Below are 27,614 nucleotides of genomic sequence, written 5' to 3'. Positions count from 1 at the left end.
GCAGCAAATGCTCAAAAATAACGAGTGGTTTTGCCAGTGCATGAATAGTCATATTGTTGTTTGCCAGGAGGTGGCACTCATTATTGCCTACCTGTGTCTGCATATGCCCAGCACTGCTTGCCCGTAGCTCATGTTGCTAAGGTGGGACATTGGTTTTCCCTTGTACTATTTGGATATGGTACAATCAACTCTAGAACAAGAGGAGCTGGTGCCCTAGGATCTTTCAGTAATGCAGATAACAGAGAGCAGAGATCTGTGGGAGGACAGGCATTGCCCCTCACAAATACATGTGTGATTGCTCTCATGGGTGGGTTCAGAGCACATCCTTCAATTGTAGTGTGAGCCACAAACAGCTTGTGTGGCTCATCACTTGGGTGATACAGTTGAGTCTGCGTCGGGCAGACACAGGCAGGCTACCTGGGTTGCCTGACAGTGGCATCTGTTGATGCTCACAAAATTGGAGACGCCAAGGTTAATTGTGCAAACGCTTCTTCCTTGGATGTTTTGCACTGGCACGAGTAGTCATGAGGCATACCCACTTGGGAACCCAGCTATTGCCTACACAGAGGTTATGAACACCAGTGAAAACTGAGTTTGAGTCATGAGTATTGATGAAACAAGTCCAAGGCATCTATCTGGGTTCACATTGCTATTTGTTTTCCATGCTCATTGCTGTACTGCACTGTGGGAAAGTCTTGAAGTGTTAGAGATTAGCCTGTTTTTAACAAATCGCAATATTGCATTTTGTTTTGAGATGTATTTTTAGGAACTATGTTGTTCAGTTTTCTGGCTGAATACCAGAAGCTTTTCTTGGTGATTTTTTTCCCTACTTGTTGTCTTTGGGGGATAAAAAAAAAAGAAAAAAAAAAAAATAGAAAGGACAAGAATTTTGTTAAAAGGCCTGGATGAAAAACACTTTTCACAGAAAAGGAATATTTTAAACTGTTGTGAACACTTTTGTATTGAGTTCTCATAAGAGACAGCAAAATTATTTTTCTCCCCTGAAATCAGATTGTGCTACTCAGGACTAGGGAAAGGAGAAAACGCAAGCAGGGAATGGGAGAAGGGCATTGCTTTGGGGTGTTGGGGCAAAAAACAGGTTGGAGGCGATTTGCAGGGAAGAGCGGTGAAGATTTTGGAAAGCAGACACTTTGGGCTGTCACATTGCTTTGGAGTGGGAGCCTGCCAGAGCCCCCCCCCCAAATTTAGTGTGGAAAATGAGGAATGTGAAGGTGTTGGTGGGTTTGTACTCTGTGGTTGTGTGTGAAGCACCTGGAGAAACTGTTCAGCCTGTCCTCTGCCTAGAAGGAGGCGTTCTCCTTCCCAGTGCCATCTGTCATACCTTCCAGGTGTCATGGCACCTCTGTGCTCCGCACGCAGTGCAGACACCAGCATGAGGATTGTTTCCCTGGGGGACAAATGTGCTGAAAATGAAGACGGCTTGCCAGGATGCTTTTTTCATTTGGGTGCTGGATTTGCTTGTTAAACACGGTCGTCCTTCCTCTTTGCCCCAACAGACAAATGCTGTCCGGTTTCATATGCTGGGAGGTGGTGAGGTTAAACATGCGGGGTGGTTGGTGCAGGTTACTAATCCAGTGTGGAAGCAAACTCTCTCATATTGGCTCCATCAACCTCAATAAGAGCTGCTCTGTTCTTACTATCCAGAGCGATTAATGCATCTTCTTAAAGAAAAGCTGGCAAGCTGTTGCACTGAGTGTTAAGAGTTTGCACCTGGCTGTACACTGCAGAGATCTCTGCCAAGAGAAATACTGGTTTCCAAGTTTGCTAGCCTGCTGTTCGGAGATTTTAATTTTTTTTGTTTGTTTTTGTTTTCTTTTTTGGAAATCCTCCCACATTAAATTAAAAAGGAGACCTTGGTAAAGGAAATCAGAAGGGATGCTTTTAGATGCTTCATTTGCTAGCAGTCTCTGAACTTGTGACCCTTTAAAATAAAGTACATGGGCTTTCCTGTGGGACGGCTCCCTTGGGGTGGAAGCAAGCGTCTTTCAGGCTTGCGTGCCTTTAGGAAGGAGCCTTTGACAGCACAGGAGAAGTTGCAGCGCAGCATTCTCAGCCGGGACTTCCAGCGAGGAAAGTTGTTCAGCTGGTTCGGGACTGTGATAAATCACGGTTCCCCTGGAGCACACTGGGACTGCAGAGAGCTGGAAATAAATGCTAGGGAAATTCAGCTTTTGTAGTGGGCCATCTTTCAGGATGATGTATGACCTTGTAACAGAAAGAGATTCCTTTGCTAGGGCTGGGAGAAAACTGCTGCCTTCCATTGGGAAGGAAAACATAACAATTCTGTTGATGTAAATCCATGCTGCAGGCTTGCCCTGAAAGCTGTGCTTTGGCATGGGCTGCCTTAGCCTGAGAAGCAAACTGTGTGGTACTAATGGAGAAGAGCCACTGAGAGCCCAAGCTGGTGGCAATTAGTTTGGGCCTGAAATGGGATGATAGGTTTGGCAGGAGGGTGCGGAATGGGTATCTAGTTGGCCAGTATAATAGTGATTTACTGAATGTGGCTGGGGAGGGAATCAGATGACATGGGATGCTGTTTGCATCTCTGCCCCTTGACTGCTACATTGTCCTGAGCAACTAATTTCTCTGGATGGATAAAATGTCTTTTCTTCAAATTGCAGGTCACAGGAGTATATCTCTCTGCTTTCTTCCACTGGCCATTCCCAATCAGCTTGGGATGTTTGGCCGTGCTGGTAGACTTGTTAGCTGGTGGGGATCTGACAGTATTTTAGGTTCTTCTCTGTTCATTGTGAGGGCTTGGATTGCCAAGAAGCTGGGGAGAGCCTGAGTTCTGTGTTTGTGCAGCAAACAGAGGATCTGTCCTAGTTATAATTGATGTCAGTCTGTGTATAGGTTTGTCTGCACTAACTGTGGTCTCTTCTGGAGCTGTTGCCGTATTTCTGTTCTCTGGGGTTTGGTAGCACTGTTAAGGAGACCCAACCAAAAAGCCAGAGCCAGCCTCCTTTGAGGCTGTCTCCCATTCCTCTGCTGTGGCCAGGTAACCAGGGGGAGACAGCTTTGTTCCAGGGAAAGGGGGAAGCATCTGAGTCCCCCTCCACTCATGCCAGGGCTTTGCTGCTCGTAGCAGCTCTTGGCTGGGGCAGTTTGCGGTAGCTGGGATGTGCCCAGTAGCAGGCAAAGACTTCTTGCCGTTCCCATGTCCCAGAACAGTGACGTTAGCAAATGCTATTGTACCGACTGGGGTACTGAGATGCAGAATAGAGGAGGCAAGTGCTGCATCAGAACCAGTGCCATATTGTATCAGAAAAAACTCTGTGAGTTAACCCTTCATAATTCACTTGCCACAGATCTGATTGCAGGTTTCTGATATTCAGGCAAAGGTCCATATGTCATTTGGTCTTAGCAGTAAAAGTGAGATGATCAGTAAATCCCACTGGTTTCTCAGGCCTAACATATTTTGATCAGTGATGTTGCTAGTGTAGCAATGGGATGTTTTTTCCCCCCCCAGGTAATGTAAATGTTGTTGACTTAACAAGAGAAGAAAAAATGTTTCCATCAAATCTGGTCGCTGTTGCAGACAGTGACTCAACTTTGCTCCTTGTCTGACTTACTGAGTTCTCTTGAACTGTACTACCAATTAATTTGCTCTGTTTTTTTTTTTTTTTATTTATTTTTCGTCAACCTATGCAGACTTCTCATATGAGTTTTAACAGCTCTGTTCGTAACCTGTTTGTTATCTCTGACAGATCTGTTCTGCTTGGTCAACTACTTCATCGCCTGTGTTTATTTTGTTCAAATTCCCAAAATGGTAACTATACACTGCAGCGTCAACTGGGTCAGGATACTCCTGGGGTATAATTTTTTCCACTCAAATGATTTCCAGTCTGTTTCTCTGAGCTGTGAATGTCGAGGTATCAGTTTGTTTACCTTATTTTCATGGCTTCTGGCTGAAACTCAAGGATTTTTACAAAATTAAAAACTCTGCAAACTTAAATCTGGGTAACTGATCCACAAAGGGACAAATAACAGGCGTTTCTCCACCAAAGTGGAAACGGTAGGCTGGCTCTCAGCTTGGATTTAGACCAGCGCAGTGTGTCTGAGTGCTAACCATGTGTATGAGCTCCTGCAGGCTGACAACTGTAGCCTTCAGATATACGCTGCTGAATTTGAGTGCTTCACCACTGTCCTCCTGTCTTAGGCAAGTTGTTAGCCTGGGGATGGTGGGGATGCAACATCTCAGCCAGGGTCTGAGCTGTGACTTAGCTAGCTCCTTCACACTAACTAGGGAAATGCCAGTGATTGTCCCTCGTGTAGGCTTTAATGAAGAGTGAATATCACCACCTTAGTGCCTGGTTGAGAGCCAGACCTATAATGACAAGTAACACAAGGAATCCCAGCTAATCATCTCCTTTTGGTGGATCTGCACAGTGGCTTAATTTAAATGCCTGGCCTCCACCGATGTGCACTCCGTCTGTACTTTTAAAACTGCTGCTGTGTATTACCTTTTTCTGGTCCATGGAGTAATAGCCTTCTAGGTGTGAAATGGGCCGCATAGGAACTGTACTTTCCTTCCAAAATAAAAACTAAACTAATTGCAGTTTGTTTCTCTCCAGCTGCCTTTTGGGGAGATATCGCTTTAGATGAAGATGATCTGAAGCTGTTTCAAATAGACAGAACTGTTGACTTAACAAAGCACTCAGATGGCAACGCAAGACACACTTCAGGTAAGGGCAGCCCCGGGGTGGTGATGCCTTCTTTCCCCTGGTTTTGTCCTTAGGGAGGAAGGAATTCCCTCTCACTTGTGGTGCCTGTTCCCACAGCCAGGGAGGTGGATGCAGAGCTTCGTTATGTGACTGAAGGTGGCATCCAACTCTGAGCTTTGTTAAATAAAAACTGAGTCGCATTTGATGTAGCCAGTCCTATCTTGTCTGAGGAGATTTTCAAATTTACAGCACTGGTCTCTTTCCACGAGGAACTGTCTTTCTGCTAATTTGGAAAGAAATGTGTTTGAAATAGGGACACTCAGTTTGGCATTAGTTTTCTTGTTAGTCTTATTGTCCTCCCCCCTTTTCGTGCAATGTATGATCTTAATGAAATAATGCATTTTTTCAGCTGTCTACCTAGCTAAAACCCACGGTAGTCTTGCATACAGACTACCCTTGAAGTGATACTATAATTGAAATAGGTTAACAATTGTGTTGATTTTCTGTAAAACCAATAGATGGGGTAACATATGCTAATGTTGCACCCCTACACAGCTCTTAGGTATGCTCAGTCTTGTGCCAGACCAGAGTTATTTCTTGACTCAGTAGCTCTGACTGGACTCCAAGCTCTAACAGTCTCTGAAACGCTCTGCAACTGGTTTGGAGGGCTCCCTGCGGTATTGTTGCCTCTACTCTGCTTTATGCTGGCAAGAAAGAAATTGTTGGAAGTCTGAGCTCTGAGACACACCAGAGGGACTGGAGACAGAGCAGATCAAGACAAACTTCTTTTCTCTCTCTGCTGATAAGCTGTTAGGTTAGCAAGTAGGATGAAAGGTTGGGTAGAGACAGAAATCACTGAAATCCCATGTTCACCTGACCCGTGTGCATCTCAGTTCCTACTCTACCATTCATAAGGACTGGTGTCTGGTTCTTGTGACTGTATCCTTGTGACTGCCTAGCTTTAGTTTCAGAGCATCTAAGCACTGTGTAGGCCCTGTTCTGGGGATCAGTGCTCCAGCTTGCTGTTGGGATGAGCATGAAAGATGTCACATCCATCTCCCAGCACAGAGGCATGCTTTTGATGTTGATGTAACTGATTAAACTCATGCAGATGCTGAAATTCTGGGCAGAGGAGGGCTGTCTGGTTCTTCAGGTTATGGATTGCTCCCTGGAAATGCAATTATCCTGCATTGTCGTGTCACTTAGCCCATTCATGTCATGTTTCGGGCTGTGGCACATTCTCAGGTGATAGGTGATAAGGAGTAGGTTGCCTTCAGAGCAGAAGGTAAATCGGAAAATGAGGACTAAGTGGGACAGGCAGCGTTCACCTCTTCTACATCCCTTTGTCAGTTAGATGAGGAGACTGCTGGGGAAGCAAAGCCAGACAGTGTTTGACTGTATTAGTTTGCTACGGTGTCTTTTTTAGTTGTCGTATCTAGCACATTTCTTTCATTCAGCACTGGTGCCAGACCCGCACCATCTGGCAAATGAACTGAATTTTATAACCCACATCTGTATCATGTAATGCAGGCGCTGGTCTCTTACAATCATGGCTCATGGTGTGTGGTTGGACTAGTCTCTTCCTGGCACCTTTTATTGACTGAGGCAAAGCTGGTGCATCATATGATGCTTTGCATTAGGCGAATGGTGTTGTCACGTCACTCACTTGGCCCTGTCCTCATCTCTGGCAGGCTTCGTTTGTTCCCCTGGCTTTCAGCCCCTGGAAGTGCAGGCTGATAAATGGGCAGCCCCCGTGACTGTCATGCTTTCTGCAGAGCATGCACAGAGGGATCTCTGTGTTCACCTGCCCTGCGAGGGGGCTCTCTACAGGGGCAGGAGGGGTTGATTCTTCTCTTGTGGAGCTTGCTTGACACTCATGTGAATTGTAAGAGGGTGGTCTGCTTCAGCATGGTGGGGATTGGGACCCATTCTTCCCTGGGAGAAAGTCCTGCGCCCTGCTTTTTTATTTCCAGTGGGAAGAATGCAACCTCTGTACAGAAACAGCCTAAGACCTTTTATGAATGGGACCCTTTGAATTATAACATTTCAGAGTTTCCTAAAGCTGTTAATCGGATTAGCTGTATAGTGGAGGAAGTACTTAATACATATATACAGGCACAGGCTCTTCGCATCTGGGAGCTGCAGTTCTGAACACACTATTAGGCCAGGCATTCTTCTTCCCCTGTGTTGTTTCCTTGTCCCCAGAAAACGGTGTTCAGCTGGGAGGAGGGGTGAAAATTGTGCCATTTGACACTGTTGGGCTGCTTCTGGGCATACGCTCTGCTAGCTTGTGTGGAGCACCTGCAGCTGTCAGGCTCTGGAGGAAGAATGAGGTTCCCATGTTCTTATGGGTGACAGGGGACATGGTTCTTCATTGGATCCCACTGGAGATGATCTGTTTTAGTAAATGCTCTACCTTGGTTCGTGAGGGCTGAGATTTTCAGATGTTTAAAGCTTTCCCATTCCAACTTCTCCTCTTCACCTTCTCCTGTCTAGAAAGTCTCCTGTCTAGAAAGATAGCTATGCCCTTCTCTAGGCCCTTAAGAGAGGGGCAGGGAATCTGATCTGAGGACAGCCTGGATTCTGCCACAAATCTCTGTGCTGAGCTTAATTTCACAGCATGGATGTGCTCCAGGCTTGTTTTCTGTATTAATTTCCTACTTGCAGAAATGCCATAATCACTGTTCAGACCCTCCAAATTTGTGAGCCTGCTTGAGAGTGGGATGTCTCTTATTTTGCTGAATTAGCAGTGCCCCTGGTTTGGCTTCTGGGAGAATGGGATGCCTTGAAGTTCAGTGTTTCCAAGCATTTTCTCAGCAAATATTGGAGCTAGTGTTTCAGTCCCAAATAGAATTGTCCTCCCGGTGAAGTCACAGGGCAGGGTTGTGGTTCCTTCCCTCTGATGGATGTTGGCTTAGATCTCTCTGGGTCATGTGGGATTCATATTTAGGGGTAGCTGTCTCCTTGGTACCCAGCTTGGTACCTTGCTTCAGAGCTCCAGCAATGATGTCCCTCTTCGGCTTTGTCTGGATGTCTCTGTCTGGTATGCCTAGATTATTTTGTGTGAGTGGTCACGTATAGGGAATTGGCATTACACAGGGAATTGCATCACGTGTGGTATGTACTTACAGCCTTCTGGAGTGTGGAATATGACCTGATAGTCCTTATTCATGTGAGCAGTCTCCTTTGCTCCGAAGAAGCTTCCTTTCCAAGAATTTGTCAGGGAGAGCACAGGTTGAGCAGCTGAAAACTGCAGAAGGCTTTGCAATAGTAACTTGTGTGCAAACATCATTCTCTGATATGTTTATAGCAGTGGAGTTTTCTTCAGACCCTGTTGAGGGAAAGGCAGGCATGATGGTGGTCTACAGCTGAGTGTAACCTGTTTAATCCAAGCAGGTCTTAGGTGTCTGCATGTTGATCTCTGTTGACTTGGTTAAGACTCTGAGCTGTGGGTTAGTAGAGAGTATTTGCACACAGTGCAGAGTAACTCTGAATGAATGCCAGGAGACCTGCTCTTCTAAGAGGGCTCGGGACTAGCAGCTAGTTAATTTCTCATCTGGACCCTTTCAGAATTTCCCTGAAGACTTATTCCAAAGTGCTTTCCTCCAACCCAATTTTAAATCATTCCAGTAATATGACATCTGTGCTCCTTTCCACACATCTCTCAACTTCAGCTCTGCTTTACCTGAAGCTTAGTTTTACTCTTATCAGTGATCTGGTAAAAGAACTGTTTAAAGTTGCACAATTTGATCTTTCTTTGAGTCGAGATAAAATTTTTCTAATTTTCTAAACCAGGAAAAATAATGTTTGGTTTTTCCCCCCCCATTGGCTGCTCTCCTTTGAACCTAGGTCCTAAGCTCAGAGAGTTGCTTGTGTTCTTTTTGTTTGCTGCTGCTTGTATTATTGGAGATTCTGCAGGCCAAACTATGCCTTCCACATCAACCATTCACCCTGCTATTACCATCTGTAATGCCACATTAAAAATCTGCCAAACAGGAAATTTCCTCCTCCCCCTTCAAAATGTTTTGCAGCTAGATGGGAGGAAAAACCAGTAAGGGATGTTGTTAAAATGAAAGCGTTACTTTGCATTTAAATTGTTTGTTAGCTACCTCCCTGTCTCTGTTTCTGTGGTATAAAGTTTAGATGTTTACTATGAAAATCAGTTGTTTTCATGCAGTGGTGTTGAAGTGGATACCCTTAAGATCTGGCCCTGTAGAGGTACAGTAATGGTTCAAAACATAATGAAATGAATCTGGTACCTGGAGATCTGCCAGTGAGCGCTATCCTCAGCAAGCCCATGCTTCACCATCTCCTAATCTCTTTGATTAAAGTTTTTTTCCAAAGAGCTTACAGTCTTGAAAAGTTTCTCATAGGTTTTTTTTTTTTACTTTAGTGAAAATATTTGCTTTTACAATATATTTTTAGTTTAGAAGAAACTTGAGACAAAGCTTTGAGGATTCCTGTGCTGCTGAGAATCCCCAGATGGCTTTGAAATTTGGGAAAAAAAGAAAGTCCCCAGACAGGCTGTGTAACTGCACAGTGTCACTTCTCTTTTGGACCCAAGTGAGTCCGCTCGTGCAATGAGACTGCCTTTGCTTTATTGCTTTAGCTGCTGAAGCATTCGCTACAGAGGAAGAAGGACTTTTCTTTCCTTGCCATGCCCACGGGAAGGATGTGCCTATTTAATCCTAATGGGCTTAATTTAAGTCTTCTCAGGCAGTTTAGGGATTAAGAGGATTTTTCTGATATTCTGATATATTACCTCTTTTCCTGATTTTTGTATCACAATGGAAGTTTCTAGTCCTGAAAGGCACCTCTGTGAGTGAGAAAGGCAAGTTTGTCTCTTCTGGGTTTGGCACCAGCAGACCAGAAGACATGGGAGTCTGGCTGCCCTCGCTGATGCCATGCTGTGCTAGACTTGCTGCTGAGGTACTGACTCTGCAACCCGCTGCCGCCAAGAATGCTTTTCAAGAACAGTCAAAACAGGTTTTCTTTGCCTCTGATCCTGAGAGGTTTTTAGGCTCATGGCTTGAAGGCCTTGATGAGGCTTTCATACTGCCACAAATCAGGGGCAGGAAGGATTGACAGAGCATCTTTGCTGGCTAGAGTAAGTAATACTTCAGATAACAGTGCAGCTGGGACAGAATATGTTTGATCCCCGGGTTCTACTGAAATCAGAGGCAGGACAGGGGCTGCCATGAATAGCTGCAGGCTCTGGCAGCAAATTCATGCAAGTTATTCTCTGGTGAATGAGGCAGAGAGGAATTCTGCATTAAATCTTCTTTTAATAAGAGCAGAGAGTTGGTTTGTTGGCACACACCAGCTCCACTGTTCTTGAGCATGATATGAAAATGCAGGCAGCTACTCTGCTGCTTCACGAGATCTGCACCAAGCTCACATCTGCTTTGCTTCTTCTTGTTTTGGGATGCATCTGGTCACCTTGTTTCATGGGACTCTTCGTGTTTCAGGAGTGGCTCATAGCTTTTTTCTGTAGCACGACAACCCAGGAATCACAGATTTAAATGCACTGTGCATAAACTGCTTTGGAGTATGGAGGCAAACCTTGAAGAGATCTGGAAGGGAGCAGAAGAATGTGCAGTCCTGTGTGAGTGCATGCCTGAAAGTCTGTATGGTACAGGGAGGGTGACCACAATGCTTTTCAAGTTACATAGCAGGTTTTCATTCATGTGTGGTGGGCTGTCAGCCCCTGAAACGTGTTTCACTGTTCTCTGAGTGCATTCCTGAGGCAAGGGGTTGATTCCCATGTGAGCTGGGACTGCTTGCAGGACAGGTTGCTGGAGTGCAGCTCTCCTGCTAAGAGCTGTACTGCTTAGCCTCAGGCTGGAGAATTAAGACTTCTCTACTGGAATGCTTAAGGTGCTGGAAGTAGTCACAAGCGGGGCTTCTGCTGCATCACGTTGGGAGGAGAGATTGCTCAATCTAGGCGCTGTGGCCAGTAGTAGTGCTGCACATTACTTCCAAGTCCTCTTTGCTGCTACTGATGTGTTTCTCGTGAAATTTAAGTTACTGCAAAATGCACTTCCAGAAAAATGCAGGGATTTTGGACCACGACTGACTGAGATTCGAGGGAAGATCTGATTTATGGATTTGAAGGAGAGATGGTTAAATTCAGCTGACTTAGCACATGCATGCCAAGCTCAGAGCTGTTTTTCCCTTGTAACTCCTGTTTGGTGCTTTGCTGTAGTGGCACTTGGTTCAGGGTAGAAGGGGTGGACTTCAGCATTGCTGGATTCAGGGCTGCCTGGGGCTCAGCCTTTAATTCCTTTAGGCTTAAAGCATATCTATGGGTTGTGCTAACTTAATCTGAGCTGTGTTGGTCGTAACTGGCCAGGAGCTGTACGTGCTGTAACATAACCTACATCTGTGAACTCTCTACAGGGGTCTGCTCTTCCACTGGGAAATCTTTAGTGAAGGTTGCTTCCTCTTATGTGGGTAGAGGAACATCTTTGTTCCAAGAGACCTGTCTGAGGGCTCTGTCCATCTGTTTGCATACCTCCTTTCAGTTTTCCACAACACGTGACGTGCACTCTAGGGATGTCTCTTTGTAGTCCATGCAGTCTCTTAACAGGAAGAGGAGCCTCAGCCCGCTCTGTGGAAAGGTAGGTGCCAAATGCCTGACGCTTGGCCTGATGCTGAGGTTTGTTTAGCTGTGCCAAATGATTTTCCTATGACTAGCCCCAATGTTTACCTTTTTGAGTCCATTCAGTCAGGGGTTTTACCAGAGCAGACAACCATGAAATTAATTTCCTGTAGCTCTGTAGTTTGCTAAGGTGAGGCAGGAGCTCCCCTTTGGAAGAATTAGCTAAGTCCTCTAGGGCTGAGAGTGCTCTTGTTCACACTGCTTTTCTGAGTTACCCCCTTTCCCAAGTCCACATTTCTGTGCAATAAGCCAGTGATCTTCTCTTTGCAGAAAAGTAGATACTGTGTTTTTTCCTTCCAGCCCAGAGTTTTGCAATCCTATTGCAACCTTCTCAGACCTGCCTGATTTTCTTCAGCATAAAGATAATGGCCTAGAAAGCCCATGACCCTTGGCTGTTGCTGATGAACCTTCTAATTCCCCCTGTAGTTAAGGCTGTCCTGCTAGCAAATGCTAATCTTTAGGGTTGATATTTTCACTCCACATGCTTTTCTTTTTTGATTCACGAGTACCATCTTGAAGTCCTTTTTGGAAAATGTTGAGAGGGATTTTTCTCTCTAATTGCTGATCTTAGGGATGCCCTTTTGCTAGTCACAGGAACAGAGCCTGCCAGTCTGGTGCCTGACAGTAGGAGAGGAGAGAAGGTGGTCAAGTCAAGGTGCCAAAGCGTGGAAGGTGTTTATGTGCAAAGAGGACAGATCTCCCTTGCAAGGTTGGAGAAGCAGCCCTGAGTCACCCCGGTCCGTGGCTGTCAGGAGTGGGGAAGTTGGCTTGTCAGGCACGTCTGCCCATTCTCATCCTGCCACTGCTACTGGATTTGTCTGGCAGTCGGACAGTGCCTGTGGGGTGGTCACACAGGCTTCGGGTCTAGAGCCCTGGAGATATGCTGCATGGCATACATCCTGGCCCATCCAGTGAGCTGCAGCTCAGTTCACAGGCACGGATTCTGCTCTGGAGGGCTTTGCACCTTGCAATTCCAGAAGCACAGCACGGGCCAGCTTTGTGCTTTTGGCTGGGCTGTTTAGCCCTTTCTGTGCTGCTTGCTTCCAGTAAGGAAGAATTCCACTATTTGTTCAATGTGGGGGCACGAGAGAGCTGCAGAGCAGCAGGTCCTTTCTTTGCCCTTGTACATGTGGAGGATTCTTCTGATTTCCTCACTCTACAGGCTCCTGTGTGTTGCACATTCAACTCTCCTGCTTTAGAGATCCCCAGTCATCCTTGGGTCGCCCATAGCCCCTTCCTGTAGTGCTGTATTCTCCTCCCTCAGGAGGCAGTTTCACCTTGCCCCTGCCCGGAGAGGGTTCGGTGTGTTTGGCAGTTTCTCCCTTCCTATATTCACCGAAGGGAGTTTGTTGTTCTCCTTACTTGCCTCCTCAGACCTCTCCCTTACGTGATACCCATGGAGGGCTGTCTCACATGCTGACAAATGCTGTCTTACTGTTCCCTTATCCCTGCTTCCCAATGTGGTTTTTGTTCCTACTCTTGCTGTGTTTTGTACAGTCCCTATGTGACCTTGAAGTATGATGGGGGGGAGAGAGTGGTCCTTGAGTGCTAGATAACGCTTGAGGCAACATCAGATGTCAATGGAGGGCTGTCCACTGCCTCCCTAGGCAGTGAGGTGCTGCTTGTGATGTGCCTGAGTAGCAACAAGAGGTTCTAGAGTCTTTACTCCACCTGTCCCACCAAAAGGTACACAGGCTCCGATTTTCTTTGGACTAGGGTCTTTCCAGTATGACATGTTGCTTCAAAACCAGTTGGGACCAGTGGGGCTTGCAGTGTTCCTTCACACAGTGGGCTGTGGTGTTCCAAACTTGGCCTGTAACAAGCAGAGAAATGCTTCACTCACTGCAGGAGAAATAAAGTCTATCTCTTCTTTCCCCTTTGCTTGCGATAAAGGTCCTGCAGGGCAGGGTAAAGGGAGTCCCAAGCAATAGGTGAAGATACCATCTGGCCCTTGCCAGAGCACAGCCTGAATGATACAGCCCTGCTACTTGCTCTGCGTTCCTGTGGAGTAAGGCGTATTTTTTTCCTCGTGTCTGGGTTCCCCATGGCAGCTGGTCACATGCACCACAAAGTTTGTTTTGTAAATGCACTGTTCCCTGAAATCAAGTTTTCTGGATGGTGGCCTTCTGCCTGTCAAAATAAGTGGTTTTATTTCTGCTGTGCAGCCAACGTTCAGCTTTGCATAGTTTTTCTTTTAGTGATTTTATGAGCTCTGCAATATTGCTCAAATTAATCCACACAAGCAATAAAGCTTTCTCCATTGTAACAAAAATCCCCAGCTATTTCAAACTCTGCCACTTACTCATTCTTAGTGGAAACTTTGGTAGTGTTTATCCTGTGAGTCCAATTCATATGCTGCTTTCGGAGATCAACCAGGAAGGCAATAACTCAGTATCACTCTTGTCAAATGCTGCACACCAGAAATTAATCAGCTTGGATTTTGTTAATGAGCAATTAACTTTCTTTAAGCACCCAAAGACATCTGCAGAAACTATATGCGTTGATGCCACGGTCCAAGCTGCTTCCAAACAGCCTGTTTCTATAGCTCCTTCCTATCCAATGTGGTGCCACCATCAGCTTTGGCCATAGCTGCAGATTTGGCCATAGCTGCAGCAGTGTCGCTGCACAGACAATGCTGAATCCCTGCTGCTCCCTGCTTGACTTCGCCTGTCTTTGGCTCCCAGCCCCACCGCTTTCCCCGTTTTCTAAGTTCTCTTTTGGGCACATCTCAACCACCTGGAAGTTGGTGCTTAGATGGCCTTGGTAACCCTTTACGGAGCTGGAATGGTCACCACGTAGAGCATTTATAACATCTGATTTCTATTTGCAACTGTCTTGCTCTCGATTGCTCTTAATTAAATTTTCTTTCGCTCTTGTCTACAGCTGGTGTAACACACTGGGAGGCTGTTCCTTTTACTGATGCCAGAAGAGTCTGAATAGTCTTTTGTGTTTAAGTGGAGGTTATTAAATAGCTTTATATTAATTAACTGTGATGCAGGGAACACATGGGCAAATGTACTTGAGGAGATCAGTTTATCCATATGGAAATTACATTGGAAGTTAAATCCATTACCCTAATTGTAAAATTCGACAGTGCTTAGCCAATAACTGCAGAATTGCCTAAATCATGCATTTGCTTCAGAGCTGGGCAAATGCCTAATTTCCTTGAATACTTGCTCAAATGAAAAATTGAATTTGTCTCAACTGTGTAGGCTGCCTTGTCATTTCCGAGAGTGTTTTAGCAAATCAATTTGGAGGCAGAAACTGTCAGTGAAAGAGTAGGGTCTAATAAGCTCTGAGAGCAGTCTTGCAGGATGGTCACTCCGTGAGGCTGGCTTGGATGCCTTGACCCTCAGGCTCTCTCCTTTCAAGCAGGGATGTTGCTGTGCCCACAAAGTAAGAGTTGCTTACCCCGTTCAGCAAAATAGCTGGCAGGTCCAAGAAACAATCGGTAGCCAAAATGGCTTGATGGATAATAGCAAACAACAAATAAATTAGAAGAAGTTGTAAACTGCTTGTGGTTGATTGTGAACAGAAAGGGGTTACATTTGTGGAAGAAATGTGTTCACTTCGAGCTGCTTGTTCAGGCCTAATTTGGAAAGAAGGCTGGCGTTTGTAACTACAGTGGACAAAAAAACCCTTCTTTGCAGCTCCCCTTTTCAAATGGCAAGGACAAAGTATTTATTCAGCTGTCAAGTGGGGAAAGAAAGCAAATTAGTTTTAGGCTGAAATGCTGGACTGTGTTTGCTGCTGTAGTTCTGAGGCCAGATGGTGACTTGGACAGCCCTGGGGAACGGGTAACAAGTTTCCCCGGGGCAAAGATCAGAGGCAAAAGGAAATATTCAGATTATCTTGCTGTTCCACTTCCTAGAGCAGAGAAGATAGCGTGAGATGTATAAAGCCGTGTTGGGGAGGGGATTAGCCACTCTTCTTTTCGCAGTGGATGGTGTTGCTGAATCCTGGAGTCAGTTTGTGGCAGAGAGTGGGTTTGAGACCTGACTCCCCCACCGAACTGCAGCTGTCCCTGGGACGGACGGGAAAGCTCCTCTGCCCGCAGCTCTCAGTGGGCAGCTCACTGCAGTGAGGAAAGCTCCTCTGCCACTTACCCGCCCCCAGCTCCCCTGCCGCTTCTTTAATGACTGCAAATGATTTGGGCATCTGTTTGACCATGGGGCTGGAGGTGGCCTAAGGCTACCCAGCAGTGGCCACATTTGGCTTGTGCTCCCAAAGCTTTTCAAGTCCCACTTGCCCTATTGCCTCAGTGCTGGCCTGAGCCTCAGTTTCCCTGCTGTTGGCAGGCAGTTTGGGGTGTCCTTTAAACAAGCTGTGGTGAAGCTGGTAGGTAACCAAGCAGACGGGGTGTCTCAGCTATATCTGCTTAGGGTGCTCAACTGTCTGTTAAACACGGTGCAGGCTCCTGGGGGGTAAGAAGGCACCAAAAACTCTCCAAGAAGCTCCAGGATTGGGAGTGTCTGAATATCCAGGCAGAAAGCAAGCTGGAAGAAAGGTCTCTGTGCTGGCACCACATGCTCTCCATGGAAGGAGTTTTAATTGCATTCAAACATAATTTAGCTTCCAGTGTAGTGTTTTCATTTTGAGTTAATTTTTATCCAGTATAAACAAGGTTAGGGGGAAAACAAAAGGATTAGGAAGGCTGAGTGGGAGGAGCGGTCTGGCCGGGCTGCGGAGAGCCCAGGGCTCTGACTGGGAGCCCACAGCTGGAACGGGGCAGAGGGATGCTGCAAGGCAGCGCAGGGAGCTGTGCGTGGCCGTGTCCGAAGGGGCCCAGAGTAGAGCGAGGCTGAAGCAATTAGACTGTGCAGGTCAGAGGGAAAGCGATTTTAGCAGGGGGGTCGGGAGGGTTTGTACTGCCTGCTAGAACAGTAATGGGTGAACCCAAGCCAGCTCTTACGGTTTCCTTATCACCTGCAAGTTCACTTCTGTTTTTCTTTCCTTTCAAAGGAGAGACAGGGAAGGAGGAGGATTATTTGGAATCAAGAGGAATGTGATGGAGAGGCAGGCACCTGTTAGAAATAGATCTTGATCCATCAGATTGACGAGAAATGAAGTGCAACGGGGTGGCAGGGTAGTTGGTACTACACATTACTGCTTTGATGTGCTGGGAGGGGAGAAGCTGCACACTGTGTCTGGGGACCTGGCCATAGAGCAGAGACATGCACATGGCCAAAGTACTTGTGTACTCACTTTAGCTTTTAATTTTCACTTGCCTCAGTAAAAGCATTGTAAGCCAGGGACTTCCAGGACTTTTTCTCACTGGAAGAAATTGGTGACATTACACAGGTTGTAGGTAACCTTTTTCTTTCTTTTCTCTCTCATCTGTCTGTCTTTTTACCCCAGGGAACAGAGGTGGTTGTTACAGCCTGCAGGAAAAGGCCCCTTCCAGTCTTCTCAGCCCTTCCTTGTCTCCAGAGAGCATTGCTCCCCTTAAGCATTGACTCTTGGTTGAAATGTTGGTGGAGAGGTTGGGTCAGGTTGTCCCATTTCTTGCAATGCCTTCTTTAAAAAGAAGATGCATCACAGTATAAAAGTGATGCTGCCACTTCCAGAACAGCAGGGAGTGCCCAGGGAAAACACAGGGTGTTGGGGAACGGTGCTGCCTACACTTCTGCTCTGCCTGCCGTGCCGCTCCAAACATGGATGGCCAGCAGGAGGGCTTGGTGCATGAAGTGCTTTGCAGCTCATGTTTGTGGCAGCCCTGCGTTTGCTTAGCTGCGTTCACCTTCCTCTTCTCGTGAACTTCCCTGGGAGGCCAGTGTCCTCGCCCTGCACAAGCATTTGCAGAGCTGATGTAGAGCTGACACATCTGCTTGTCAAGCCTCTGGACCCTGGGACTCTCCTGAGTTATTGCAGCTAGTCAGCTTACTCTGAATATGAAAAACAGATTCCTGCAGGGAATTTGGGGTTCAGAATTCTTCTCCTCTTTAATTTATTTTTCTTTAAGTAAATTGAGGGAACTTCAGCTATTCCACTGACAGGAAATGCTGAAGGATCTCTCTCAAATAATTTGCTCAGATCTCCAGGGCCCCGGCGTTTATGAAAGGTTTTTGCTATAGACTCTCCACCAGCTCTGGGAAACATCTGTTCTGCATTCTGAATGCGTTTTCCCAGCAGAGCTTGTTTTAATAAAATCATCACTTTCTCTGTGGTTAGAAAATCCAGTGCAATAAAGTGGTTTTTTTTCTACACTAAAAAGTTCTTGACCACTGGTTAATGAGGAAGTTAAAAAGCAGCATGGAACATCGAGTTTGACTTATCCTGTTCTTCCAGAACCTTCTCTGATGATCATAATATGACAGAGTTCACCAAAACTGAAGCTCTGAACAGTGATGAGTGTTTAATGTTACCCGCACTTCTTGGTTTTGTTGATTCTTCATTGTAGCCTCTGTTTGAAATCCAGTCTCTAAGCTGTGGCATGTGACTAGCGTATATATTGAATGAGGCTATGAAAGTGAGGTGTTTTAAGGCAGGAGAGGTGAAATTGTTAATCATTCTTAAAATGTATTTTATGATGCTTTTTTCCCTTGGTTGTGTCTCACCTCTGAAATGGCCTTTCCTCCACAGTAAGACATACAAAAGTCTTGCTGCAGTTCGATCCACCTGAGACCAGATAATTATGTGTACAGTCAAGTTATTCTCTGCTAAATCAGAAAACTAGGAGAACCTAGCAAAGTCCTTAGCGCTCACTGGGGACTACTTTGTCCTCAATGGAGGTGATGAACGTAGTGGTGGTAGCTACCTTCCAAGTTCAGCTATGGAGCCCTTCTCCTGTGTGGACAGCAACCAGGGAAGGAAGAGGAGATCCAGTGAACACGGAGAGGGTCTTCATTGGTCTGGAGAGGAAAAATTATCCTGGCTTGGAACTGCCCTGAAGGTGGAAGGTTTTGATTTTAATGGGAACTTTTCCACTTTGGAAAAAAGGGAGATGTTGCAAACTTCATCCCATCCAACTTCCCATGTAGGAACATTTTGTGTTCTCAACTTGCAGTTTTTCAGACACCTACAATTCCTATTGGCAGTAGTTAAGTTTTAGTCTAAAAATTCTAGGTAGGCGTAGTCTGAAAATGAAGCTTGACATATCTCGGGATAGACTGATGTTTCTTCTTTGCTTTCAGGTGGGTAACTCATCTGGCCCCAGAGTACTGTTTTCAGATAAAAGGTGGAAGACAGGTGGTGTTAAAATATTTTAGAAGTCAGTTGCCTCTCAAGCAGCTTTGAGGTCTTAGAGGGACTCAGTAGGAGAGTGGTGGGTATTTCTAGGCCCACTACATGCGTCCCAATTCACCAGCGGGCTGCTTAGCTGCTTTGCCTAGTTTTCCTCTCCTTTTTTAGTCAAGAAGCCCCTCATGGTTTGTAATCAAGTGGAAGCAAGCAGAGAAGCTTTATTTAGTTAAGGGATCTGATTGCCCCCTCTTTGGTGGTTCAGACTACCTGGGCTTTAAAAAAAAAAAAAAAAAAGCAGAACATGCACAGTAATAAATACCTTCAACCCTAAGTTGCATATTGTAGAAGACAAATTTTCAGGTTCAATATATTACTACTTCTCCTAGTCCTGCCCCTCTTGTGGGAAGTATGAGTACTGAATGGAGTCTGCTTCCTCCTCTTTCCTCAGGTTACACACCTTTCATCCCGTGCTAATGGTACAAGGGAAGTGCAAACAGTGTAGTTCTGGTGGCATGCTTTGTGCTCTCTCTCTCTCTTAATATGTTGTCTTTTATTTTGGTTCCAGCTGAACAACTTGGACTTCTTTTAACAAAATTGGATTTTCATTTTCCTCTTCTGGAAGAGCGGGAGAAACTGCTTTCTTCCCAACGATGCCGCAGCCTGCTGCTTTCTGCTTCGCTGGACCCTTACCTACCACCGCAGGCTGCCTCTCTAGTTCCTGCAAACAATTGAGGCACCTGTTCTTCAGCCAGGGTTGCAAGCGTGGTAGATTTATCTCAGATTTATGGTGCATTTAAGCTACTGGATGTTTCTTGCAGTCAGCCAAGCTCCCTTGGCAGTGCTGGTCTGTGGGAAACAGAAAAATGAGTTGTTGTACAAGTGCGCTGTAGGTAGAAGATTAAATATTCCCAGCCTGGGCAGAGAATCTCTTGTGTGTTCTCTGCCAGGTTGTGCACAGAAACTAAGTTATCTAGTTAGGGAGTCCAGCAGTGTCCTGCTGGGGTTGTAGCTGTAAGCAGGACAAATTATTAGGAAGGATTGAATCACAAAAATGTGGGAATTAAAAGAGTTTAGGAGATCTAGTACAGCTCCCTGCACAAAGGCATGATCTAACAAATTCTGTGTCATCCCTGGTTGTTAAACAGACAGGCTGGAGAAAGGTGATGGCTGGTCTGGCACAGCAGCAGGTGGGAAGTACTGAGAATGAAAGTGATCTTGGAGAGCTTGTTAACTGCTGGATATACATTAAAAAACCAGAAAAGTCAATCCTGTTTTGCTCATCTCATTACGGGTTACTGTAAGCAGTAGACCAAGCCTGCCTTTTTATTACTGTATTGGCTTTCCACAGAGCGTTGTGTCAAACTGAAAATCTCCATTCTCCTCTTCAGTGTTTCTAATGATAATAGGCTTCAATACATACGCGGGCATTTCATGCTCTGGAGCAGTAACACTGGAATCTGCTCTGCTCTTGGAGGTGACAGAATAGTCCAGCAGAGAGGTACAACTTCAGGAACGTGTTGATGGGGCAACAGGACCTGCATATTGCCTGCAACCTATGTGCAGCTGCTTCCAGATGCAAGGTGCATTTCTTGGCTTCCTTTTTTATTGATTATGGCACACCAGTTACTTATCTTTGTTTTGCTAGGATCATGCATTAGCCTTCTCTTGGGAAGAATCAGAAGAGGGGACTAAATGTCTGTCAAATCACTTTAATCTTTGGGATATATTTAGGTATCATAAGGATATGAAATGTCTAAAAGCTCAAGTGAATCGGAACAGGATCTTCCAAAATTCTCATGTATCATTCAAAAACACCCTTGCGGGAGAGAAGGGTATGGGTGCTCCCTGTCTGTACTAGTGGGGTTAGTAGTGTTTGAAAATATCCAGTATATCTGCACACCCATATCTGGCCTTTGTGTAGTGCTCTCCCCTTTCATCGGCTACAATGAGACAAAATATGCAAAGATGTTGTAGATTTCATTAGTCACACTAGTTTTTTCAAACATCTCCTTTGCATAAGAAACCAAGGCTTGCACTGATCTCTGGGAAAGAATGTGCTCACAGCTTGGAAAAGCAGTCTGCGCAAATGACACTGCAGCACAGCAGAGGTCAGCAGCTTGGGTGCAGGAGAGGGGGCCCGGCTGTAGGGTTTGGTGCCATCATTTGCAATTCAATCCCATACAGTTCCCTCTTAGGGGAACAATTCACTAAATGCAGAGTTGTTCTCTTTTCCTAATTCACCATATAATTCACCTCCCAAGTTCAATTAAGGAGCAATCTGTTTGTGACTGGAAGCAAGCTGCCTTTATTTAGAAATACAAAATTATCCTTTGCTTCAGCAAAGACCACATGCCTTAATAATTCTGGTGGTGAATGGCTGGTTGGGGTTTCCTTTAAATGGAATGGGATATTGTGCGAAGAAGAGCATACTTTGGGGGGGGTGGGAAGTCCTGGGGATGTAAAATTTAACTGAGAAGAGGAACTTTTGTTGAGCTTGGGCTTAAGGAAGTGACGAGGTCTGGGCATGAAAGAAAACAAAGGGAAATCTTAGGATGGGACACTGAGGCTGGAAAAGAGCGATAGAGTTCAGAGCAATCCATCTTGTTGAATCAGGCTTGTTCCTGTTCACACATCTAGTGGCTTTTGTCCAGTCAAGCTCTGTTAAATTATGGCACTTCCTTTGGGAGACAATCCCCTGATTTAGTGTGTCTCTTGGACCAGGAAGCTTTAACCTATAGTCAGCTGAGAGTCTGAGTATTTTACTTTCCTCTGGTTCATTTTATTGCTGTCTTTCATCATCCCTTTCCTGATATTCTAATTAGTTATAGTAGTATAATGTTGGAGAGGTAGAATTTGATACCATCCTCTCAGCCCTCCTCCAAGGTGTCAGAAATGTACCTTTTCCCCTGTCCTTGCCCCCTTGGAGGGGCTGGAGAAGGGTTTGCAAGAAGCCAGCTCCAGTGCAAAAGGAAGAGTTTTCCAGCTGGCAAAGCAAGACTGGTTCAGGGGCTGGAAGATGTCCAGCTCTCTTGAAAGTGGGACATCTCTCTTGAAGCGTCCACACGGCATCCAGCAGTGCTGTATGACTAACAGTATCTCCCTTTCTGCATATGGTGGTTGATCACGCTACTGTGCCACTGATTACTGTGCCACCGAGGCTGTAGAAACTTGCTCTTGCTAATACCTCTGCAGAGATCAGCTCATTCAGCCTCCCTTCTGCTCACAGGGGAACCACGATAACAAGATGGGGAAGGAGGGAGGGCGACAAACAGTGGTGGTATCAGCACCACCTTCTTAAGGCTGTGAATGTAGTCCCAAAACACATTTTATTTCTCTTTTACACATGTTGCTGTCTCATGGGTTGTGCTTTCTCACCCTAAGCACTGTTTTTGAGTTCTCCCTCCTACTACAGTCACCATGGAGAGCTTTCCTGCCAAAGAGTTGCTGGGTTGGTCTTCCATGTTGGGTCTATGACTGTTCAGTGGCTTGCTGCCCAGGTTTCTATACTCTGTATAGTTGCTCTCTGGCTTCTGTGGTGTTCCCAAGTTGGACCTTGCAAAATGGGAAGCCAAGGAAACCTGGAGGCAGACAGCTATAGAAAGAAGACCCTTGTTCTTCTTTATTCCCCCTCCCCCGTTTTCCAACCATTTTTCTGTCCCTTTCACTGCATTTTTCTTCTACTGTCCCTGTCCTGAAGGTCATCTTGCTGCCAGATGATCTTCTAGTGCTCCCTCCCACCCTCCCTCCCTCCCCACACTCAGCAGCTGCTAGTACTACATAGAATTCAAATCTCAAGACTGTATGATTTTTGGTCAACCTGCATTTAAGAGATGGCCAAAATTTGAAAGCTATCCCAGGAACTTTAAATGCTTCCTGGAAGACTGCATTTGACATAGCTCAGGTTATCAATGTAGCGAGAGGCTGGAGCAGGTACGCTGAAACAGTGTGAAATGTCCCAGACCCCTTCCTTGTAGAACTCTGGTTTAAACTGTGAAGATTTGCACCTATTGAAATGTCCAGATGCTGATTTTTAGAAATTCATATGTATTTTTTTGCACATGGGCAAGAAACATCTAAACAAGCCTTGAGAGGCTTTGAGGTACACAGTTTGGTGCATCTCACATTGGATATTCCGTCCTTTCTCCCTGCCCCCCTTGGTGGGACAATCAGCAGATCCCTGGGTAGATTTTGTGGTAGGGTACAAAATCGTTAATCACTCTGAACTTCTTATTCACTTAGACATTTTTAAGAAACTAAAAAACACCACAGAAAACCAATATTGTGAAAATACCTCTGCTTCTTTACCCATTTTGAAATATTTAGCCTCTTTGAGTTTTGGGGTTGGTTTTTTTTTGTTTTGTTTTTAGGGTTTTTTTGCTTTGCTGGCTAGTATTGGGGTAGTTAGTTACAAAATTGAGACAGAAGATGTGTAATTCAGGGTCTTTCCAGTACTCTAAAAACTGCTTTGGTTAAAGCAGTTGTCCATGAACTGCCTGTGAGCATTCAGAACTTCACTGTGTCTGGCACCTTGCTAGCCCAGTAGCCAGGTGAATATGAAGTGGAACTCAGTCCTTCTCCTGTGTTACCTGGTTGTGATTCTCTCTTATGTGCTGCTCATGGGAGGGTTGTCTGTAGACCTTAGGATTGTAGGTACCAGGATGGACGTAACAATGCTTATAGAAATCAGACTTTAGTGGTAACATTGTGTAAGGGAAGGAGATCTCAGTTTGCTTCCTGCAGCACAGGTGACTTTGTACAGTTGGTATTTTCCTTTATAGTGAGCAGAACTATTCTGAAGTCCTCTGAAACAGAAGTGTGAAGAAGTTATTGTTTGTTTTAAATCAGTTTCTGGCACTGGGTGACATTTTAAATCCTTTTCTGTGGCAGAATGGATCCAGTATTGAGGGAAGATCCTATTTCTATGTCATGCGTCAGAAAAACTAAAATCAAGTATTGGGCTATTGCTAAATATTATGCTACCTTAATGGTCAAAAGACCAGTAGGGGCTATAGACTATATAGTCTCTATCTCCATTCCCTAGCAATGTGGCTTTTTTGGGGAGCTAGGATCTCTCCCTGAGTCTTCAGCTTATGGTAGATGATTCTGGATGCACTGCCCCTCCTCAGCCCTCTTGGTGTGCTGGACAGCCTAACCTGGTGGAGTCGCTTCTGCAGCCCCTGCGCCCTGCTGCCAGCAATGCTCTGCTATAGCACACTGATAGGGAGGGGAAGCAGCAGTGCTGTCTGGAGAAAAGGAGAGGGTTAGGCACAGCACTGGTACGAAGATGCCATGGAACTGCTGTGGTTTCTGTGCCAATAGCTGTGACATCAAGCAGTCAAATCCCTCGCCCAGCATGCTGGTGTCTCGCGCATCACGGGAACATCATGAGTCAGTTTGCCATGGAGGAAATAGGAAAGCCATGCAGGGAGGCACTCAGAGTGGGACCAACCAGTTTTGTTTTAGTGCCTGAGCTGGAGGGAGCCACCTCTGTGGCCAAGCTGAGGACCTTGGTGTGCCTGGCAGTGCTGTTCCAAAAGGGAGGGGTAGCTGGTGCTGGATGAGGCACAAGAAATACCCAGGAGGTAACATCACACATTTCCTCCTGCTTTGGTAGCCACTGGGTATTAGCATCACAGAGAACAACTTTTATTTTTCAGGTGAAGCTGAATTCAGGCCAGACATATAAGAGTTGATAGAGCTTATTGGTCTTGAATGTAGGTCATTCTTTGCTTTGACAGTGTACCTTTTTTAATTTGAGATTTAATAGTGGTACTTACAAGGAGGATAGTAGCAATAGTATAGCTCCTATTCTCAGTAAATCTCCATGGAACTAGCCTTCCCTAGAAGAGACTTTCTACCTATTCGGTATATGGAGAAACTAAGGCACAGGATGGTAATTAGTTGCAAGGTGTCACTGTAAGCTAGGAACAAATCCAGGAAAAGAGCACAGCTTTATCAGGCTCTTAGCCTTTGTTCCTTGTACAGGGAAAACAGCCGGTTTCTGTGGCTGCAGACCCACAAATGGCATCACTGACAGCTGCTGTCCTTCCTGTGTCAGAGCTCTGCCAGCCTACTCACCAGGAGATGTGTGTCTGCTCTTTTTCCTTTGCAGGAGGCCTGGGAGAACAGTCTCTTGTGTCAAGTGAGAACGCCACTTCAACCGATCGTAGTAACAAAGCAGTTAAAAAGGGTAATGTGGTACCCCACCCAGACCTTTGGGTATCTTTTATTTACTTTTTTATCCCCTGTAAAACCACGTTTTGTCCTGTGTACATGTGTGTGCCTCTGTGCCTAGGAGACCAGCCTTGCCCAGGCATCTGCATTTGTTGCTGTTGGGGGACTCTCTGCAAGGGTGGCTTTGCCTTGTATAGTGTGGTGGGTCGACTGTGGCCAGCAGCCAAGCACCCACACAGCTGCTTGGTCACTATCGCTCTCCTCCAGCAAGATAGGTGAGAGAGCAGGAAGAGCAAAAGTGAGAAAACTCTTTGGTTGAGATAAAGGTAGTTTAATAAGTGAAGGAAAGAGGGAAAAAACCAAAACCAAGTGATATAAAGGCAATTGCGCACCCCCATCCACAAGGAGACTGATGGCCAGCCAGTTTCTGAGCAATGGCTACCTTGGAAGACAAAACCCCACAGGTTTTAATTGCTGGGCATGATGACATATGGTATGGGATATCCATTTGGCCAATTTGGGTCAGCTGTCCCAGCTGCATCTTCTCCCAGCTTCTTGTCCTATCCCATGTCTGCTCACCTGGAGAGTGGAGAGGGCTCCGCAGAGTGAGAAAAAGAAAGCCTTGGCTCTGTGCAAGCACTGTTCAGCAATAGCCTGAACATTGATGTGTTATCAACAGTGTTTTAGCCACTAATCCAAAACATAGTACCTTACGGGCTGCTATGAGGAAAGTTAACTCCATCCCAGCCAGACGCAATACATGCAGGTAGCCGTGACTGTCACCGGGACAGCAAAACCATTTTACTCCAAGGCAGAGAGTGTAATGCTAGCTGGCTGCTCCTTGCTGTTGTAGGGATGTTTCAGCTAAACCAGTTTAAGCTTCTGTTCCCCTGAAGCAGGGCTATCACCCAGGCCAAGTTTTGCAGTTGGCTTCTCCCACTCATGTAGGTAAGGTATTGTATACAGGATCAGTCCAGACCTCCGATCTTCGGGCATTTCCACAGGGTTGCCCTGCTCTGTACAAGATGATTGCAACCCACTGCGTGCAGGAGGGACTACTGTTTCCCCCTTATAAATGGAGGCACTGAGGCAGAAAGACCAGGCAGCGGGTCAGTCCATGGGGAGATGTTCACTCTCATGGCTGCTGTATTCGTAGCCTAGTGCTGTATTCCCTCGTTGGAGTTGCTCATGTCTCCTGAGCTGCTGGCAGGCCTGAAGCAGCGGGGCAGTGGGCAAGAGCACTTGAGGAAGGTGCTCTTGCTTACAAAGCTATGTTGGTGCTTCTATCTGCCTGTTTCCACTTAGAGGTAGGCCGGTGCTGCTGTTGGCATAAAGCTGGGCTGTCTCTGCTGGCCAGATGAGGCTGGGAGACCCCTGAGTGAGTTTCAGAGAGCAGCAGGGGCTGCTTCATGGCACATTGCAGATGCAGAGTGCTGTCCGGGCTGCGGGCAGCATAAGGAGTCTCCCGCCCACGGCTAGCGTATGGAAACCTCTGAGTGTTGTTCATTGTGGAGGGAGGGGGGGGATTTTAGAAAGGATCTTGGTTGTTCCAGGCTTAGCAATGGTACTAGTCAGTAAGAGAGGTTATGTCCAGGTAGACTAAGCATTAGAAAGGCTGCGTGGCTTTATCTTTCACTGAAGAAACCCTCTCCATACATGCAACTTGGCAGTGACTGTAAGCAGTGCTTCTTCAAGCTTGCTGTCCAGATTTCTTCTGTCCCTTGGTGATACGGCATCTGCTGCCTGCTTTCCCCAAGTCCCTGCTAGGAAGGTGTGTCAAGCCTCTCCAAGGACCCACTGCAAATTAAGTTGTTAAAGGCAGAAAATTTTGGCAAGAATTAGGAGCAGTCAAGAGCTGTTGCAGGACTGGTGTGGAGAATTTGCCCAAGAAGGTGCGTTGCTGGCGAGGAATGGAAGCATTGGTGGCACAGAAGTGTGGACCCAGGGTCCTCTGTGCAGAGCTCCTACTGCACCAGGCGCAGGAGAACGTGGGGCAGATGACTCCTCACTTAGCTTTGCTAGCAGGAGCTGTCTGTGTGCAAATTCACAGAGATTTTGGGCAGCCCTAGGAGCAGTTTGTGACTGGGAGACAGGTATCTACAAGATTACTTGTGTCTCGAGACCCTCTCCCTTCTTCCAGCTGTGGCCCTTCTAATGCCCCAGCCAGTACCTCTGTGGAAAAGGTGTATGCAAAGAAAGGGAGGGCAGCTCTTATTTCATTGTGGGAACCCCAGCCTCAGAGCATCTGCCTTCCAGCGTCCAGCAGCTGGTTTGGGGATGGGGCAGCTTCTGAAATGCTGGGTGCAGGCAGCATGCCAGGGAAGTGCTCAGGAGGAAGAGGAACAAAAGGCAAATTCCCATCTGTGTCCTGCAGCTCAGAGCAAGGCCTCCAGCGGGAAGGGCTGGACCTGGTGAAGCAGGAGGGAGGGTTTGAAGTTCATTCCTTCCATCCCCCTGCACTGCCTTAATTGCCTTCCCATTGCTTTGATCCCCTCAGCCTTGACAGTAGTGGTTTGCTTACTCGTGCTGCTGCTGGAGGGGTGAATGGGGGAAGAGGCTCTCAGCAGCCCCTCTAGTCACTGGAGGAAGGTCTCAGTGGGGCTTGTGCTTTTTCATAACCCTGACTTGGGAAGCAAAGCTGTAGCTGGTCTTGCTGATTTCCATACGAATCACAACACCACAACTGGAGCTTAGATCCCTCCTCTTGGAGCTTCAGAGAGGCCCACCAGCACTGAGGAGCCACTGCCAGCAGTGCTGCCTCTCGAGGTGAGGAGAGAGTGCCCTTTAGGCTGGCACTCTCTGCAGGTGTAGCAACCCCTGCACTCTATTATTCCTTTGCCCAAGTCCAGCTGATGGGTTGGCTGTGCAATACAGGCAGCTTATCTAAGAAATGGTGTCTACACAGTCCTTAC

General features: G+C 46.3%; 1 protein-coding gene across 1 annotated transcript in view; it reads left to right on the top strand.

The window, feature by feature from the left end:
* The window catches only part of TLL2 (tolloid like 2), a 96,543-nt gene that overhangs the window by 28,489 nt on the left and 40,440 nt on the right, over nucleotides 1–27,614 (top strand). The window contains exons 2-3 of the mRNA XM_072870051.1: nucleotides 4,596–4,706; nucleotides 24,641–24,718. Coding sequence (XP_072726152.1) covers nucleotides 4,596–4,706; nucleotides 24,641–24,718 — 189 coding nt within the window. The remainder of the gene's footprint in view (nucleotides 1–4,595; nucleotides 4,707–24,640; nucleotides 24,719–27,614) is intronic.

This window comes from Ciconia boyciana, chromosome 8, assembly GCF_034638445.1.
Source record: "Ciconia boyciana chromosome 8, ASM3463844v1, whole genome shotgun sequence".
Taxonomy (NCBI): Eukaryota; Metazoa; Chordata; class Aves; order Ciconiiformes; family Ciconiidae; genus Ciconia; species Ciconia boyciana.
The sequence above is the reverse complement of the archived record's forward strand: the minus strand, read 5'-3'. Positions and strand labels throughout refer to the sequence as shown.